Source organism: Dermacentor variabilis, chromosome 1 (genome assembly GCF_050947875.1).
Source record: "Dermacentor variabilis isolate Ectoservices chromosome 1, ASM5094787v1, whole genome shotgun sequence".
Taxonomy (NCBI): Eukaryota; Metazoa; Arthropoda; class Arachnida; order Ixodida; family Ixodidae; genus Dermacentor; species Dermacentor variabilis.
Window position 1 is genome coordinate 141,862,002 of NC_134568.1, and position 20,587 is coordinate 141,882,588.

The 20,587-nt window shown below is 44.2% G+C and overlaps 1 protein-coding gene across 1 annotated transcript in view; it reads right to left on the reverse strand.

Annotated features, from left to right (window-relative positions):
- LOC142585581 (uncharacterized) overlaps positions 1-20,587 on the reverse strand; it is a 37,819-nt gene that overhangs the window by 5,395 nt on the left and 11,837 nt on the right. Inside the window, exons 4-7 of the mRNA XM_075696454.1 lie at positions 19,313-19,376; positions 13,183-13,318; positions 8,858-9,002; positions 2,925-3,058 (exon numbers count right to left, since the gene is read on the reverse strand). Of these exons, the coding sequence (XP_075552569.1) occupies positions 2,925-3,058; positions 8,858-9,002; positions 13,183-13,318; positions 19,313-19,376 (479 nt within the window). The remainder of the gene's footprint in view (positions 1-2,924; positions 3,059-8,857; positions 9,003-13,182; positions 13,319-19,312; positions 19,377-20,587) is intronic.

Consider the following 20,587-nt stretch of genomic DNA (forward strand, 5'->3'; position numbering starts at 1 on the left):
GTTCACAAGTTCATCAGCCCCCGCTGCCTGCCACAAGGACACCCTGCAGAAGCTATGAGAAGAAGTCAGGAATGCTGCCCACTAAGCTAGGTCCTACCTCCTACAGTTTCAATTCATGCATTCTCCTCCACTGCTTACACTCCTGGAAACTGAAATACAAATTAATTTTCCGAGTCCCTTAATGTTCAACGTAAAGGGGTGTACCTTCTTCCACGTCCCTAACATCACGCGGGACTTGACTGTATTTCCACGAATATATGTCCCTCATCTAGAATGACTAACCTGAGAAATCCCTGCGTTAAAATTTACAAAGATGCTTTGAATAGTTGAACCTCATGATAATGAAAATACCTCCGACAGCTGACACGAAAATACCTTTGTTATATTTTATATTTGTTAAAGCATATATTCATCGCATTGTCATGTCGGCAAGGTACATTTTTTTATTTCGTTATTCATGTCCAGTAATTCATAATACTATCTGTGTTCTTTATGTAGAGTTCAACTTACAAGCGATTTTTTTCTTTCTCTCTTTTTTTTTCCTGTTTAGCACTGAAAGTACAGTGAGCTCTGCCACTAGCAGACTAAGCATCATGGGAAAGTCAACCTCTGAATGGCAGGTGCCAGGGGTATGCTAACTGGGCACACCAAAGGGATTGTGAGCGATGGTACATAAGGGTCTAGTTACAGTAAGAAAACTCATCTCTGAGCTTTTGGTCCAGAGGCCTAATCCACTATAGCAATGCGCGCTATGCAGTCTCACTGCGCAAATGCCGCTGGCCCAGTGAACACACGTCTGGTCCCACAATATAGCACACAGTGCCAATCCGTTATCGTGGTTACCAAAGCAGCTGTCAGCAGCTGCACATGCACTGGAACCAGCACGGACTCACATCACGGCAATTGATCACCCATCATTCTATCCTACAAGGCTTGATAGCCTGCACTTATGGCTCCATTATGCATATTTGTTCACTTGACGACTAATACAGTCGAGCCCACTTATAATGATCCTAGATATAACGACCTATCAGTTATAACTTACCACATTTCACGACGTTCACAATTTTCCGGCCCTGCCTAATGAAATTGCGTCCTGATATAACGAAATTTTCTTTAAAGCGCTGTACTGTTACAACAAACACCTAGTCGCTGTAAAAGAAGGGCAACTGGCAGCGCACCCTCCCATACCAGCTCGATCGCAATGAAGATTTGGTCGAACTGGAGCCATTCAAAAGTGAGAACTGTGGCCTCCGATTGCGGAGGCCACAATGACAGCACACTAGTGTGGAGTTTTCCGTGCGGCACCACGTGCACTACTTTATGTAAGATACGGGATGATTTGAACCGATTTGAACCAACGGACGCTCGAGCATTGCTATCTATATTCACATGGCCTGAATTGGCAAGAGCACAGCATGACGTGCCGCTGCCACACGAAGTTGCGAAGAGTCGGCAGTTACAATTCGTCGATGCTTCATTTATGCTGTTGGTGATAATGATAATGGTTTGCAATGGTGTTCTACCTTTCGAACTTCTCACTTTTTCGACTGAGGTGACATAGAAAAACATAACTTCACAAATCTGAGCGCTGCATGTGGCCGATGCTGCGTGCCTTAATGGCAACACTTTTGCAAAATGCCCGCATGCCTCAGTAGTTTTCACTTCCAGCCAACTAGAATTAGGACGCTTAGCTATCGTATACAGAATCCACTCATGTACTGTTGATAGTAAAATATATTGCAAGCTCTCTAAGTAAAAATGACGGTGGATGTGCTCATAGTTTTGAAATGGCAGGTTATTGGAACTGGCTGGGTGCCATTTCAAAGGAGCTATGAGTCGTTCTTTAGCTGACGCTCTTAACGGAAACTGAACGGTAGAAAAGTGCTGGTAACAAAAATGGAGGCACTGAAAATGGCATTTTTGGACCAAGACGGTGGCAAATTGTAACTGCCAATGCCAACTACAGTGTTGTTAATTACTGCGAGTTTTGAATGACGAGTCCACATATAACGAACTACTGATACAACGATCACTTTTCGTGGAACTATCGCGTTTATTACAAACAGGTTTGACTGTTGTATTTAATTCATTCTGAATCAGACAGAAGTGCCCTCTACCACTATATTTGTGAAAATAGACTATTCAACTCTGGTGATTTTTCTATCTCCATTGATCTTCGTAAAATTTTGAACATACATTCTCTTTTGCACTCTGATTATCTGTGCCAAACAATCAGGCTACAAGTCATTTAGTTTTCCTGAAAATGAATTTTAAAGATTGGTTGCGTTCTCGACTCACGAATTATTACTGGCCACCCTGTGTTTGTGACGTCAGAGAATACACCGCCACTTTCACTGAAATCGTCGCTGAAATCTCCACTGTCTAGTTTGCAAACTCTGTAAAAGCTCCCTGTGTCATCACGAGACATCACCAGCTTCGTTTCCTTGGCATTAGCGCCACGTGTACTGCGTGTTTACATTATGGTAGTGTAGGATATGACGTCATCGACTCATCATGGCGTCACACGAAGCAGCTACCCATTTCAGTTTCGGTATCTCGTTTATTGGCTATTTAACATTATTGATGAATTTCTGAGCAAATTGAACCACCCTATCGGTGACAGGACTGTCAAGGCCATATGAAGATGACAATTTCCTAATATGGTTAAAAAAACATCAGAGTTGTCCTTTAAGTGAACTGAGCAAGTAAGAACAAGTATCTAATGTCTAACAGAATAGTTTATAGTTCACAAATTAATCACAGAAAGCACTAAACACTCCAACTTAGTCAATGCTTTTCTCAGCTATGTGACTGTTTGCCTCTTTAGTAATGCTATACAAAAAACAATAGCCAATGATCTTCAGTACAAAATAAACATAACAAATGCTATAAAGAGAAAACACTTAGGTAAGTGCTCATACCTTAGCATACAGCTGACTCAAGTCATCCTCAGTGGACAGGGGCCGCTGCTTGGCTTTGCCCCATGATGGAAGGCTTCTGGTCTTCAATGTCAGGTCATTGCTGCCATAGACATTGTAGTACGAGTCCTCCAAACCTGTAGAAAAAAGGCCATCAAGCTCTAAACTGTCTTGATAGTTATTTATTTATTTCCAATACTGTTAGCCCTTGCGGGCGGTTAGCACCACACTGTTAGCGGACTGTTAGCCCCACACTAAGCAGTGTCCTACAAATGCTTCCTGTAACACTGCAGGATAAAAATATGTGCAATGCAGTGACTGTAGTGTATATAGTTAGTACAGTGTGATGAGTCAAAGAATAAAAAAAACCATGAGCCATTCCACTCTGCGAAGGTGGGTGACCAGCGAAGCTGTGTAGCACATGACAAAGAGCTGACATAGAATTTTGAATAAAGGTACAAACACTTATTGTCTTATTGATCACTGTGATGAAAGATACGCACGCAAATTTATTTTTATACACCCACATTCATTCGTGTTATACATTCATTATATACATTCATGTTCTCATTTTGCAATATATTCAGGCAAAGTATTCGAGACCGAAATCACTGCACCAAATGGCAGTGGGCCAGTGCCGTCAGCGCCTTGGCAGAGGGAGGGGCAGTATGGTAACGCTGGCATGATGAGCGGCAACAGAACCAGCTATGGAAGAAGACGAGGACGAATGCACAAGCAGTGCAATGACCTCTTCTTTGTGCTCAGCACATCGAAAAGTCATGCGCTTTGTGTCAAGCAAATGTTCCACCTTATCCTAGTATACAGACTGACTGTCTGCTTTTTTTTTTTTTTTTTTTTTTTGCAAAGTAGTCCTCAGCTGTTCTCGACAGCTCAACAAGCTTCAAGTTGGGGTGCAACAGCCCACCTCTGCTCTTTGTGTTGGTCATTGATGCTTCAGCATTGTTGTCTTCCGCAATGGTAAGATCAGATTGGCAACGATAGCAACTGGTGGCTTTCATCAACTTTTGGCTCAAGAATCCAACTGCATAGTAGAGTATGCAGTCAACGACTTGTGCTGTATAATTTCAGTTTACTGTGGGAACATCCTCACATTCCCAGTCCACAACAAGAATCCGTTTATCAAGTTTTTCTTTTAGCTGATCAATCAGGTTCATGCGGAGCCTCGAAAAGTGACAGACGCTCTGTACAAGTTCGATACCCCGACTTGCAATTTGGGACCAAACACTTTTTGACCATGTTGTAGCGCAGCCAGCATCAGCGCAGTCGAGTGGCACTCGGCATCACATGCTGCGGCACAGTATATGTTGACTGAATCCCAGAATACAAATAAGCCAAATAAATGCACTCACAAAGCTCAAAAGCACAACACTATCCAAAAACATAGACAAGCCTTCAGACACACACGAGTTTCAGCAAGTATATTGTGCAGTGCCATTAGCAAGCTGTTGTAGAGAGCAACAGTTTCTTCCATACAAAATGTATACGCCCTCGTATGCCCCCCCAGCTTACCACTATCCCACACTTTTTCTTGCAATTTCACTAACATATTTTTATGCACTATTGGGGGCGAGCTCCACCACTGGAAAAGCTGGCACCACCGTTGGCGTGACGTGCCATGAGAGATCACGTGGACACAGGCTGCTTCGGAAGCGCCGAAGCAAACAGAAAACAAGTTTAAAAGTCCTACATGCGCTGCGGTTCTGATTAAGTGGCGAGGCTTTCCACCCTTGGGTGTCTGCTTGACAACATTTGAAAGCACTGTAATAGGTAGTTGCTGCCTTTGGAGGTCTGCAACAACATAGGCTACTGCTCGGTGCCGCAGTGCCGGACGGAGCTCGGTGTCAGCCTTATTCACATGTAGCTGCAGGACAAGAAGCTGCGTGAAGCTTGGCTCGCGAAACTTAGAACCAGCAGACAGCCATCAGCTACAACACGGTATGCAGCAAGCACAGGCGCGAGGAAGATTACTGCTATGGCGCCGGGACTGCGATGTTTGGTGAGTAGGAGAAAACGCGCACTGAGACGCTCGCCCGCGCCCGCTGCCCAGCTGTCATGATGGTTTGGTCAATGAACTTATTGGTGCTAGATACTGGCAAGTTCACTGGAATGGAAAGCGAGTGGTAAGAAGCACGTTAAAAGAAGGCATGGCGTATGGTCATGTTTGTGTTATGGATAAATGCAATGGGTTACGGAAAAGAAGCAGTGGGAAATCGCACGCTGAGAAGACTGATAAACATACAGTGCGACACAACTTAAGAAATAATATTGAAATGTCCTAAGAATTTAGAAGACAAAAAAAGATTAAATCGTGGTGATGGCACATCACAGTCGCCGTAGGCATCGAAGTCTCTATAAGGAAATTGTTTTTGAACAATTCTGATAGCATTCACGGAACGATGGTTGCTTGTGTACTGCCAAATGCTCATATTCTGCAGACTATAGCTCATGGCACGGTGCGAAAACGCGCACGCAGCGAAAGCGAAACATTGTACGCAGACGTGCATGCAGACGCGCAGTTGGTCGCTGCGAACCCATGCGATCGCTGCATTGAGGCTTCATTGTGTTATGCCCCATTTGTTTATACAGACAGCCCACTATAAGAACATATTTCACATAGTTTTCCCTCAGTGTTTGCCTACCTTTCACGCAAGAAGCCGGTTCGGGAGACTCCATCGCGGCGACCGCGCGCAGTGGCGTTCACTGTACGTATTTGGTAAAGAGGTAGCGTCTGTAAACGATTCTGTGCTTTCATTTGCCCAAGATTATTATTTCGGCAGTAACAAACTTCCCTCGTTTTCAGACTACTTACAGAAATGTCCAGGAGGGCTGCCGCGTAGTGTTATTATTGAGCGCCGTAAGCGAAACCTGCGAGGAGCACCCCCCCCCCCCCACCGCGTGATCCCTCATACTATGCAAGAGAAGCGCTCATAACAGATGGCAACTCTGTAAGTGCTCGCCGCCAATATATGTATTGTAAGCACTATTAACATACTTCATTTTATAGCAGAGCCATCAGTTTCGATGCGGTGTGTAGTTGCAGAAGTATGGCTCAACACAGGGGAACAGCTATCAAAACAGGCTTTGTGCTTCGCCAAGACCAACAGTAAGGCTTTGGACTGCGCAGAGAGAGAGAGAAGTGGTTCTTGTGGGGAAGGAGAAAAGGCTAGCGCTATTTTCTGCAACCCATGCGGGAGCACGGCTCAGCGCCAGCAGGGTGGAGGGGATGGGGTTAAAAGAGAGAGAGGGTAGGAGGGAGATAGGTAGAGGGTCGTAGAGATGGAAGCGAAGTAGTGGCCGATCAGGAAGCCCGAGGTGGTGGGATGGCCGTTAGGCCATCCGTCTTTGTAGAAATGTCCTATAGTCTCGCCGAGAGCCCCGACGAGTCGAGGTACTCGATGACACTTAGGAAGGCTGGTAGCTGATTACGACAGGGGAAGAGGATATCTTCCTGTCGTGAACATGGGAGCCTCAGGCGGTGGAACTTTTGCAGAAGTCGACCGCAGTGCTGCAGGTGAGCAGGGCAGGCCAGCAGGAGGTGCTCCAGAGTTTCTGGTTCACCACAGGAGGCACAGGCTGGCGAGGTGGCTTTCCCAAGGCGGTGCCGGCGGGCTGCCATCCAGTAGCAGCCAACTCGCAGTCGGAGCAGCAACGAGGCATCCCTTTGTAGGAGGCCGTGCTGTGGAAGAGGCCGTGGAGGCCGGCGCAGGGATAACCGTTTGTCCGGGTGGCAGGCGATGATGTGCCGGCGCAGCCTGTGTCTCGAGAAGTCTGCGGCCGTAACAGCAGGGCTGAGGGGGATGCTTGAGTGGTGGGCACTTTTTGCCAGAGTGTCCGCCTCTTCATTGCCCGGGATCCCCACGTGTGCCGGTAGCCAATGCAGAGATACTGAGCATCCTGCGTCCTGAAGGGCCGTCAGTCTTGAAGAGAGCAGCGCTACCCCAAGGCTAGCCCTGTCAGGGTTCTGCAGGCAGAACATCGCCGCCTTGGAGTTGCAGAAGATGGCTGCCGGGGTCGCTGGTAGCTCCTCTGCAAGTAGGTCCACAGCAAGGTGGAGTCCTGCTAACTCTTCTGTGGTAGAACTTGCGTGCCCCGGGAGACGGCACAGCTTGCTCTTTCGTAGGGCCGGTGCAACACAGGCTGCTGTGGATGAGCCAGTCTCCGGTATCACGGATCCATCGAAGGTGGTCCCCAAGTCTCTCTTGGAGGAGAGAGGCTGCCGTCTGCTGTAGGGCACATGTTGGGGAACGGTTCTTCGAGACACCTGGCAGCTCCGTCGAGATAGGGATTGGTGGTCGATGTGGTGGGCGAGGCTGTACAGCGTTTGCAGGCATGTCCCCTATGACCTCCTTATTGAGGCCACACAGCCGTCCCATGTGTGATGCTGGCTGGGAGCGTAGGCGGGTCAGGAGTGCTTGACCATCTGCGGCATGGTGTAGGCGATCAATGTGTCGTAGCCCCTGTTGTAGGAAGAGTAATGACAGGGGCAAGGCACCTGCCTCAGCCAAAGTGGCGGCCACTTGTGAGGTTCGGGGAACGCCAAGACAGAGCCGCATTGCTGACCGATGCTGCAGCTCCAGTTTCCACAGGCGGGGTGGGGGCAGCGCCACAAGAGGGAGGGCATACAGTAGCTGTGAAGTGACTGCAGCTTCAAATAGCTGCAGGGCCCACCTGGTGGTACAGCCCTGTCCACGGGCAAGGAGCTGTGAGATAGCCTTGCGGACCCGAAGCGCCTGGGTGCACAGGGCCTTGGTAGCCGGCAGCCAGTTCAGCCGATGGTCAATGCGCAGCCCCAGGTAGGTGACTGCCTTGTTCCATGAGATCTGGACGCCCTCCAACCGCAGCCGGCCAGCTGAGCGGTGGGCTGATGCTCTGGGGTGCAGTAGCAAGGCCTCGGTCTTCCTGGCTGAGATGATAAGGCCGATGCTGCACAAGTAGGCAGCCACAGTGTCCAGGGCTCTCTGTAGGGCCGCACGTGCCTTGCGGATGTGTTGCGGTGGTCCCCGCACCCATAGGGCGATGTCGTCCGCGTATATTGAGGACTGCACGGGGAAGTGATGGTCGATTGGCAGGGCAGCAGGCAACCGTGCCATGGCCAGGTTGAAAAGAAAGGGGCTCACCACTGACCCCTGTGGCACGCCTGTAGCAACTGGACGGGATCGACGTCATCACCGCGGAGTCATGCAAAGACAAGGGGATCGCGTTGAGGGCTCGTCACAGTCCAAGAGGGCACCGCAGGCGGAGTTGTCTGTGTGGTAGGGTTAGAGGCGCCAGAAGAGCTGGGGTTGGAAGTGTCCATCGTTGTAGGGGTAGGCGGGCACAGGCGGCGACCGTAACATAGCTCCAGGGAGGACGGGAACGCGAGAGGACGTCAGGGTCTTGACGTACCTCCACCACTTTATAAGACCGAGACTGACCAAGCTGTCAAGCGCTCTTTATTCCAAAAATGGGAATGCCCCAGGTCATGCGCAAAGAAGTAGAAGAACAGGGAAGATGATGATGGCTATATACAAATGAAAACAACGAAGTACGTTAATACTGCTTACACTCTGTTTTAATCTGCGCTGTAATGTGAATGTACAAAAAAAAATTTTTTTGAAGCATAGAATGTCCTTTCGAATAGTAATTGTATAATGTAGAAACTATCTTGTCAATTTGTATTTCTTACATCTTACTCGCTCGTTCTTTCGCTAGGTTTACTTTTTTTCCTACACTGAATTATCATGTATGCCGCATGCGTTTAGGAGCAAAAGCCTCTGTCAGGCCACATGGCCTTTAGCTCTTGTTTCCTCTTTCTGTAACAATTAAAGAAAAATAAACTTCAAACTTGCATACAGCACCGCAAAACACCCAATACTCCTTCACGCTGACTGCTAGCATGGTAAAGTAAAACGAGGCACTGTCTGAGCTGCACCTACCTCGGTGGCTGTAAGAGCTGCACTGGCTGAGTGAAGGCACCTGCAAAGTAACCTCACCATCAAGACTGGCTGCAGACGATGGCTGAGTGTAGGGCACATCTGCTGTACGAACCCCACACTCACTCAAGGGACGTGCCCCTCCAACCTGGAGAAAAATATAATCTATTAGTATTATTATAATACTAATAGATACATTCACACAGCTACTGTCCAGCACAAAAGACTCGATCAATAGTTATGACTGCTTGCTTGAAATTAAGCTTGTAGTATCCATACGTAAGACACTTCACAAAACTTTGTTGAGAAACTTCAACAAATTCGAATTATGGGGCTTAAAGTCCTTAAATTGCAAAGCGGCTTACACAAGATGTCATAGTAGGGGAAGTTTTGGATTAATTAAAACCTGGGTTTTTTTTTTTTCACATCGATGAAAATCTTAGTAGGTGAGTGAGCAGCTGCCATGGCCGGGAACAAACCTGTGACCTCATATTCAGCAGCAGAACAACATAGCCACTGAATTGGGTCAGAAGGACAATAATAGGATGCTCAGCAAATAAAAATGAATTAAAAGCCTTTAAGAACATAACTTACACATCTGTTTCCAAATAATTTTACCTGGATGGCCCTCTGTTTACATTTATACTAAGATCTTTGCCTGGCATACTTGACATAATTTCAACCTGACACGATTACATCAGACCCTTGACTTCATCTGGGAAAAATTTTTCTATCCTGTTTTCAAATGTGCTTCTTGAAAACAAAAGAAAGCATCATAAAACTATTTCTGTCAAGTCACTGTACCTAACAATTTCCTCCATGCTACTTTGAACCAAACAGTGTGAACAAACTATTCTTGCACCAATTTTTTTTTTTATTTTTGTACCTAAGAAAATCCTTGCAGTCGGTAGAAAGTGCTTGTTCTGTGTTCTTCAACTGGTCTCTTTGTGCTCTTCTAATTATAAATCCAGAGCAACTTGCCCAGTATGAAACTTCGTTTAATATTTTACGTGCGTTTCCACACCTATCCTAATAGCACACAGGTGTGCCCATTATGCTTGTCTGTCATGATCTGCATGGATTCAACGAGCCTCACCAAAGTGTTCCTGACAGTATGCATAGCTGTGTATGTATTTTAATCTTAGAACTTGAAATAAAATTCTGCTTAGAAAATGCTGATCTCCTGGATTTTATCCCGTGACCTCGTGCTTAGCAGCGCAACACCATAGCTGCTAAGCCACCGCGGTGGGTAAGTCAATTGTTGCTCATTCACATATACAAATCTGTAGATGCGCACAGCCTTTGACATCAGAGAGCACACAACCAATGCCAAGAACCATGTAGCAATTTACTACTGCTAGACAGCAGGACATTCAGACTTAGTGTTGTGTATCAATTTGCCACAAATAGTTTACTCCACATCGATGGCATACTGAAAGTATATTAGACACCCACAAACACACTGGTGGGGCGCAACATATATATATATATATATATATATATATATATATATATATATATATATATATACATATATATATATATATATATATATATATACATATACACAGTGGAATCTGGACAATACAACTCTCTCGTGACAGCGAAAAAATTAACATAATCCATAATTCGTATCACTCAAAAACGCAAAGAATCGGGAGATTAAGGGGGATGCAGCAATAAAATGGCCAACTTGCTCAAAATTTCCGTAATTTCACTTTTTAGCAGAGTTAAGGCCTTTCTTTATTTTGTGGCGAAATATTTGGAATAAATGTGCAGGAGAAATTGAGAAAGTGGCACTTTTTAGTGTGCTGTCTTCCAAATCGAGAAGAAAATCAGGCATCAGGAGGTGCTATCGCACCACTGATCACGCGAGCAGGGCTTTTCATTGATGCAGCGCCACCGTCTTGGTATTGCTGTAAACACTAGATCGGAGATTTTGATAGCCGCAGTGCTGTATTTCTCCATGCAGAAGTAACAGCAACAACAGCGAGTGCAGAAAGGGAAAACTATAGCTTCGTGATTCATTACTGCAGTTATGTGGTGTGCAGAGAGCTCCTATTGGCTGATGCAAATTTGAACCACTGGTGTGTTTGTTTCATGCACATTTTGTCAGTTGCACACTCTCCATGTTTCGAAGATGACATTTCAAGATTTGCCTGGTTATCTCAAGTTTCTATTGTTGCTGCATCCTATCTGCTGCCTGATGGGGATAACGACATGATTTGTGCAAGATAAGGAAATCTGTTTGCTTTTCTTTGCAGCAGCAAAGCTACTTGGTATCATGCAGCAATAACGATGGAAGGCAGGTAATAAGATAAGGCTACCTATGGAAGCGAATGCCGCCAATCTTTGCGGACGTAGCCCGACTGATTCGTGTGCGACTGCCAGCTCCTGATAAAGTTACAAGGTCTTTGAAAATGGTCGACAATTAGCATGATACTGCACAAAGCAAAGGGTTATCTCTTGGTGGGGGGGGGGGGGAGCGGAGCGGTCATGGCGGAGCAGTCATGGCGGAGCGGTCATAGCGGAGCGACATAGGTTGCCCTGGCACCAAGAATGTGACCGGAGGCCTGACAAGGCACAACCGGCGTGCTGTGGTCTCTTTGCCAGCTCCACCGGGGTTCGTGCCGCAGCTCGATTGTTCATATCACCCATCATGGTGCGAAAGGCCGTTCGCATCATTTGAAACTTAGCATTTTGTAAGCTAAAGAACTTGGGCTGGGACTTTTCAAAAATTCATACCATCCCAAAATTTGTATCAGGAGTGATCATATCATTGAGAATGTACTAGACACTTTCGTATCCCGTGGGCACAAATTTTGGGTAATGTTATGATTATATAACTGCTTTTTTTTTTCTCCAAGGTATTTGCATGAGAATTACTGAACACAGACGCTTCACAGTAGCTATCACTTTTGACAAGTATGTTCAATGGCTGCCCCCCATTAGCAGCAGCTGGTAAATTTCTGTCCAGCCACTCACTTAGCAGCCATGTTTACGGCAGCACCACACCAAAATGAGGCTTAAAGGGAATCGTTCAGTTAAATGAACAGTTTCTGGGTTACTTCTGACTTGGAAGGAAGTTCGCAGTAAAACTCTCTAGTCTGGTTCCACGATGAAACAATGCAAGCATGTTTATTATTACTATTATTTTTTCCACACTTCCACTACACAATTGTGGCATAGTGGTCATAATCCCTGGTTGCAAACCACACTGTCATTGGCTCTATTCCTATAACAGTGCATGTCAGCCATGGCTTTCCACAAGACGCATTCAAAGTTGAACAGCCTCCCACAAATAGCTCATTCAGCAAAATGAAAAAAAAAAAAAAGCTAGGATAAGCTGTGCATTAATTTCTTCTTAACTAGCTTCACTTCTTTTTTCGACATTGTCTTCTGTTCTCGATTTGTTTTCTTTTGACACTGTCTTCTTTTTTCGATTTGTCTTCTTTCGACAATACACATGGTGTACACCTCAAGGCACTGAAATCAGTGGTAGCCAATAAAGGAACACAAATACGTGCAGCAACACATTCTATCTCTCCTGCCAACCCTGCTGTAAAAAAACACCCGTACAATAGTAACAACTCTAGGATTTAAATGTCAAAGGGCACAGTAAGACTATTACAGGTGTCATGCAGAGGAATCGATTAAATTTGGCGAGCTCACATTTTTAACGCGCCACCAAAATCTCGGTGCACAAGCATCTTTGCACTTGATCCCTATCAAAGTGTGGCAGTCATGATCGTGAATAAAATATGCAGCTTTGTGTTGAGTGGTAGAACAAGAGTTCTTGCGTGCTTACAGTGGTTTATAAAGGAATATTGAACACTTAAGCAGTAGTGCAACTGTTAGACATAAAATTCATCCCTGTCCCATAATCAGAAAAGCCCCAGTGGCACTTAAGTGAGAGTGCTTAACCTTCTTGAAAGCAAGGAAGCTAGAACGCAGAAAGAAGGGAAAAAAGAAACATCAAGCAGCAGCACAGCATCAATGAGTGTAAAAGCCTACCAATACATGAAAAAAAAACAAAGCACTTAGCTATAGTAAGCTAAATGCACAACAGTTAGCATAAATACATAAATACAGTTTCAAATTATGCAAGTCATCAGAAACCTCTTGGTTATGAAGTACTTTTTTAGTACAGAAAATTTATACACCGTTCATAACGGAACGTTAAACATTAAAGAAAATTTCTGTCCAGCTAAAACAAATCATCAAGGGCAAGAGAGAATCAATGGTGGCAGTCTACAGAGTCTTTGCTCTTGCGGTTGGAACTGCAATGAGTAGCAAAATTTCCATGGATTACTTATAAAAAGCCTTACATCTCCTATGAAGCCATGATGCCCAAAGTGCAACTGTGACATGCTCTCAACCGAGCCTGTCCCATCTGGTGTAGTTCCACCCAGCCGGGTGCCAGTCGGGTGGTGAGGTTTTGCACTCAGGAAGATCACAGAGTCACTGTTGAGCAAGTGGAGTAAATGCATGAAGAAACAGAATATGCTCATTTGTCAAAAAACAAAAAGAAATAAATAATAATAAAATGATGAACATGCTTTCTAATGGTACATTCAACTGGTCGTTTTCGAGTGCTAAAGAGTGCTCTGGTGGCGTGCGTTACAATTGTCTACCTGAAAAGTGCTCCGAACACATTTGGCTTGTTCTTTGTTCAGAGCAGTGCGCTACAGCTCAGAAAACTCAGCGGCGCTCTCCCATTCAACCTAAGAGCATGATCTAGGAATGGCTGAGTTTGGTCGCACGGCTTTTACAGCTTCCATTGTTGTCGTGGCCACTGCCATGGTGACATGCACGGCGGTGCCTCGGTGCCTGCGCACTTTGTTTACAACAGAAGACATTCTGGCATGTTTCCTCTTCCGGCCTATGATTGTTCTGGTGAGCAGCTGAACATCTGGCTCAGTCACGCTTTCTCTAGCTCCAATCAAGAGTAAGCTCAATGTCATTGCAATACGAGCCAGAGCGCCAAAGAGACCAGCTGAATGTACCATAAGATAATGAACTGAAGTATGACAAGAACATCCCAACACATAAATGTCCAACTTCCTAAACATAGCATTGAAGAAGAGTTTCAGATTAGCATGCTGTACAGCCTTTGTCAAAAGTATGCAGGCTACTCTGTGCTTTCCCCATATATGATGTCCAGCTGTGTGGTACCGTTTGCGGGGTGTTCCTAGCCCCTACACCTCTGGATGGTGAGTATGAGGTTTTTTTTCTCATTCTGAGAGGATTGAAACTTGTTGCATACTACAGCCTTAAACAGCCTTCCAGTTGCACGCAATGTACCCCATATACTTTCGACAAAGATTGTAAATCTTCGACATCCATGCTTAGCTCTCGCAGCACATCACACATCATCCATCATGACTGTGTATTGTAGCAGATTGCACATCAGCCACACTAAGACACTAACAACATTATTCTGTAATGGGAATACAAAGGAATACAATGGGAGTCCCTTTTCACTCAACTGATTGTGAAAATAAGTATGTTTTATACACCCAATGTGACTTATGCACCAACTTTTTCTTCGGAGACCTGTTTAGAAGAGGGCTGCAGCTTACGCAAAGATGCAGCATATACACAGAAGATATGCTAAATCAAAATAGAACACACGTTACCAGCAAAAACACAGCAAAACAATGGCTAATGTGAAATGCTTCTCTAGTGTTTGCCACTGACATGACACAGTACTCAGTGCAAAATATGAACACTTTACTAAGTTTGTGACCCAAGTGTGTGCATTACAAGATAACATGCTTTATTTGTAGCAACACGATAATGTTGATGTGCAAGCAAACCTGTGAAGTGAACTGGACAGTACCCGACAAGTATACTGCTGGTTTAATTTCAGAACATTCACAGAGCTATAATGTAATAATGCATAAATTTGACTAAGGAGTTAGGCATTACGCATCATATGTGTACACAAATACATGGAGAAATACTTATTCATTCCCTGCAAACAGAATAAAGCTAAGCTGATCATGCTGTAACAAGCCTCTGCACAAGTTTTCTCTTGAACTCTCATTTAAATATTCAGATGGACCTTATTTATTAAACGGGTTCAAAACCACCCCTTGGGCTTGTTGAAAAAACACAGTCCGCTAATAGCATACACTGCTGTGAACATCTCATCCAAATTTTGGAGTCGTGCGCGGCGCGTGCATCGCGCAAGCAGAGCGCGAAGTCACCTTTCTCTCAAACGTCATTTCAACAGAAGCCTGCTCTTCACTCTTTTTTGGGCGTTTTATTTTGTAATATAGCAGATTCTCATATGCGGCTACTATTGGCCAATAGCAGACAGCAATCAAGAAGGGTGTTTTGATCAGTGCCCTTCTGTCTATTTATTGACACCGTTTAATGAATAGGCTGAAGTAGCAACAATCTGCTTTAGAATTTTGATAATAATTACGTACTTCCGAAAGAAGCTGACTATAGTGTGCTTACGCTGGACCGCGGGCGCCCGCGTAGGAATTAAGCTTTGGCCAGCCTGCTCGCTGAAGTTGTGGCCATTGGGTCTCGCTCATTTCAACTAGTTTTGAATTCTCAAATAGCCTCCAATCACGCGAAACTTAAGGTCACACGACATGCACACACGCTTGCCAGCACACGCTCACTCCTGGCCACTGCTCATTAGATGCCCTGGAAGACTTTGCTTTATAATGAGCTATTGACAGCACTTCAAAATGCACAAGTTGGATGTGGCTCCTATCCTTCGGTCAAGCTGGTACAGGACAAAGCTAGTCCGCACCCTGTAGCACAGCCAGACGGGAGCATATGAGTGCTAGCACGCACTAAAGCCCTGTCGTGCACAAAGCAGATGCTGCAGTTGGATGTATCTGTGATCTGCTATGTAGTGTAGATGCTGCGGCTCCTGTGGGGTGCCACGACGAGTCCACTGCCTGAGCACAATGTGGCTCGCTGTGGGCAATCGCGTTTGGCACGTCATAGGTGCCAAGATAAGAAATAGTGGTACTATGTGAACATCCAAAATCAAATTTGAACTGTGCACCATAGCGATGTTCAATAGGCAGAGAGTTGTGGGCACCACCCTGCTCTGCAGTAACCTTCCCAGCACAAACCATGGAAGAAGGAGTGGCAGCACCTCGAATGGTGCTCGATTGCCAATAACTCTGCTTCTGCTGAATGCATTGAAGACCTTTTTACGGAAAAGTATTCCTGAAATAGTCTAAAAATGCATTTCTCAACTTCAATAAAAAGTGCTTCAGGGCCCCTTTAGGGTCACAGTGCATTAGTGTGCCTTCTTTAAACTTGTACAGTGCTGAATATGATTTTTTAGATGCTGTCGCATGAGTGCGCTCTTGTGATCGGATGTTGGTGGTTCCTGCATACGGTGTTCACTGCGCATGTTCCTCTAGTTTCTGCTGTCTATAAAGGAGTGACGCAATAAAATGATGTCAGTTGAGAGTAGCGCCTTGTCCTGTCGCCTTTTCTTGTGTCCGTTATTTTGCGCTAAACGAAGTATTTATGCCCCTTTAACCACTGTTCACATCATTCACCAGGGGAACTTTTCTTGTGCATCACGGGATGCTTGTAAACTGAGCCCACTTTCATTTGACATCTCTACATGACATGACATGTCTGCCTGAGCAAGCTACCTGTTACAAAATTGAACGCAGAATACACCAAACCTCCAGATATTCACTATAGGTAGCAAGTCAACTCAAACTTTATGTCAGTGTTTTTGAACACCATAGCATGCTTTTTTTTACCTTCTGATGCCTCCAGCTATGCAGGAAGTTGACACTTAGTGATGTGATAATAATAAAAGCAATTTACATCCCAATCAGATGGGCAAATTTAGTGACAAATTTAGGGCAACTTTAGGAAAGGTTTAGCCACACTTGCTGGAGCTTGCTGTGTTGCCACACTTTCTGTGTTGACTTAAAATGAATAGACGTGTTAACAAGATCATAGTACAGCAGACCTGTGTTAACTCGACTTCGGTTAATTTGATCCCGACCGAAGCTCCTGGCCGGCACCCATGCATTTCTACGGGCCCAAGCTTTTGCTATTTCGATCCTAAAATTGGCCTTCACCAGATAATTCGGATTTGACCAGTCAGAATGTATGCTCCTGGCACACACAGTGATCCCGATAGCGACCCCTTCATACACAGTCTGTCCCAGAGGACCTTAGGGGACAGTGAATGTGCTGAGCACACATCACCCCCATCACAAACGCCTATTTTCAGCCCGCCCTAGGAATATTTTCAAGCAATAATCGTAGCTCACAATGTCGGATTACGGTATTAACCCGATTCTAAGGCGTGCCTTTCATTTTTTTTAAAGAACATTTGGCCGAAAATTGCCTGCATGGTGCAATTGGGAACGAAACCAAAACCCCCTCCACAATGATCTTTACCATTCACTTAATATGCTTAATTCAATATGCTTTACCATTCACTTAAAAAAAAAAAAAGAAAAGAAAACAACCCGCCGTGGTTGCTCAGTGGCTATGGTGTTAGGCTGCTGAGCACGAGGTCGCGGGATCGAATCCCGGCCACGGCGGCCGCATTTCGATGGGGGCGAAATGCGAAAACATTTGTGTACTTAGATTTAGGTGCACGTTAAAGAACCCCAGGTGGTCGAAATTTCCGGAGTCCCCCACTACGGCGTGCCTCATAATCAGAAAGTGGTTTTGGCACGTAAAACCCCATAATTTAAAAAAAGAAAACATGTGGCAAAGCTGACTTTAGGAAACCAGCCACCTTATTGCAACAATTTTTTTTAAATAAAAAATCGGGTGCGTGTTAGACTTAGTCTCTTTAGGAGCTTTAATGTCATTCCTTCATTAGTTTTCTACTTTAGATACATAGAAAGCGGTCGCACATTTGATTCGAGGGTGTGCTATAATAGGGCAAATACTGCCAAATGAATCAGCAATGCATTTTGGCATTTTTTCTGCATCTTGGTTAATTCAACCAGATAATTCGATTACTTTCACCAGTCCCATCCGGGTCGAATTAACGGAAGTTAACTGTATTTCTATTCTTTATTGCAAGGACTCTTGTTAATAACCATTCTTTTTTTTTAATAAAAGAGTAGTCATTTATAGAAATCTATGATACTTATAGAATAGCACCAGGGACCTTAGGAGATTTTTTCAGACCATACAGAATCTGAAAGATTACCTGTGGCAGGTAGCGTCATTCTCATGGTAATTTGGCTGTTGAGGTGCATTACTCAATGAGACAGACATAACTTGTACGAGAAATTGCAATGTATAATTCACTAATTAAAAAAAATCAGTAATCAGCATTTTCACCTAATTACTTAATTGCAGATTGCAATTTACAAATTGAAGCCGATGAGTTCACGAGGCACATCCACTTGGATCAAATTTTCAGGATGACGCCAGTTACGGGATATTCATTCCAAAAGCATGCAACGAAATACGAGGGCATTCCAGTTACCTTTGTGCCTTGATGCATAAAATGGCAGTTTGTTATAAAAGTAAGTGGAACACAAGTGCATTTTCGCTGAAAGTTTAATGGTGCATATCTCGGAACCTGTGCGATCCTCAGAATTTGTCCCAAGTGAATATGCCTTGCAAACTCATCCGCTACAATTCGTAAATTGCAATGCATACTGTAAAGTAATTCATTAAAAAGTTAATTAGTGAATTTTGATTATTTACTGCGGAAAGCAGCTAGGCGAAGAAATGTAACTACTGGACGACAAGACAAGCAAGGACGAGCGGTACTTCCAAATAAGGTCAGCCGTCATTGTCGCAATCGGACAAGGAATTGAGCTTCTTGGAAAGCACCAGTGCATGCATGAGGCGATAAAACTGCAATTTAGCATTTTGTGACTTGTGTCATTCCTTTGATAAACAAGCCTGTTTATTTATTTATTTCTGTACTTTTGTAGACTACTTATTTCCACGTTTTTCCACAATAAACCTCATTTGAAAGAAGCACTCGTCCATGTTTGTCTCATCATCCAGTAGTTCTTTTGCTTCACGCTACCACTCTCCTGGGTAATTATGACATACCAACTAGCCCAAAACCGCTTCCTTTTTTTTTTGTTATTTAGCCGATTATGCATTTCGATTTCTCGTATGAGTACAATGTCTGTCGCTTCAGGTAATCCAGCTCAAGGACTATAATTACACTATCTGCCACAGGCAATTCTGAAAAATTCTGTATGGTCTAGAAGCAACAAACACTCTGTATAAGCCCTGATATAAGCCCTATGGCTTCATAGATTGTCATTTTCACCGATTCCGAAGGGCACTTCGTTTTGTCCTCTAGCACCATGTGGCCAAAGTGACACTCAGCAAGGCACTGTGCACTCGCTCAAAGTGCCACTATGATGAGGCAAATTTAGTGGATGATGAGGGCATCAGAAAAATACAATGCAGTTGACTATCATACGAGCAGCCACTATTTACTGATTCACTAGCAGATCTCACCTCTGTACCATACTTGCAGGTGGTGGTCTTGATACACTGCTGCTGCGACTCAGGTTCTCCACAACTGAAACAAGGGAAAAAGGAGCAATGATGTTACACAGAAGTGAAGGAGAAACTCAAGTATTACACCTTAGTTCATGTGGAAGAGCAGTAACATCTAACTAGAAAGGCATGTGTTCACAAAAGACATGACTAACACGGCAAATTAGGTGCACCCATTTCTACTATACTTTAGGTTCCAGAAAAAATTCACTAAAATTTAGTAAACTCCTGACACTCAAACTTAGATGTAATTCAAAGTTCTGGTTAGCTCAAAGAAATCTCAAAATTTAGGTCACGCTGGCTTGTTTTTCAAATGCATACTGAAGCTGCCATATTCAAGCAAACCTTTTTATAATTTTGATTAATTCAAACTTTATGGAATCCCAGGTAGTTAAATGTCATCAGAAACTGCAGACAGTTATAATGTATCCCTACTTGCTGCTAGGCTAGTTGGCTCATACTTATTATGTTGTGTTAAAACACGAATTAAAGCAAGAAATCACTACAAGGACAGGAAAAAGCATTGTGCCCCTCTTTCCTGTCACTGTCGTTTTTCACTTTAGCTCGCTTCTTAACACTTCATTATCAGACACCTATAAGGCAGGCATAGCCCACATATAATAACAATAATGATGTGGTCCAAGCCGTTCATGCCAGGTGATCGTAGTTCGCTGGGCCCACGCGAAAAAAAAAAAAGAACTTAAAATAAAAAACTGCCGCCAGGCCACTAAGTACGATGAGCACAAGTTAATTTATTCTATATACCATTAAATGCACCAACAATATAGAGGGGAGTGGGTTACAGAGTACTGAACAACAATGGAAAAAATATGGCAAGTTATACAAGAAATATAATTGAGAACAAACGATTCATACAAGGAACTTATAAAAAAATAGAAAAGAAATCAGCCAGACATAAAGCAACAAACAAATCAAAGAGAAAAAAGAAAAAAGCATGTACCGTCGAACCCACTTATAACGACACAGGTTTTAACAACATATCGGTTATAACAATGAGAAGCTGCTGCACCGTAGACTTTTGTTTGTTTTCCATGGTGAAATAACCCGCTCCCTACAATGCCCCAATGCCACATTATCGGTTATAAGGATGGAGTCTGGCTGCTGGGTGTCTGAGCCAAAAGGTAGTGAAATGCAAAAGCCTTGAAAAGAAAAAAAGAAAACGAGAAATTCGAGCCGCTACACAATGGGCCGCTGCTCCAACAGCTGCCGCGC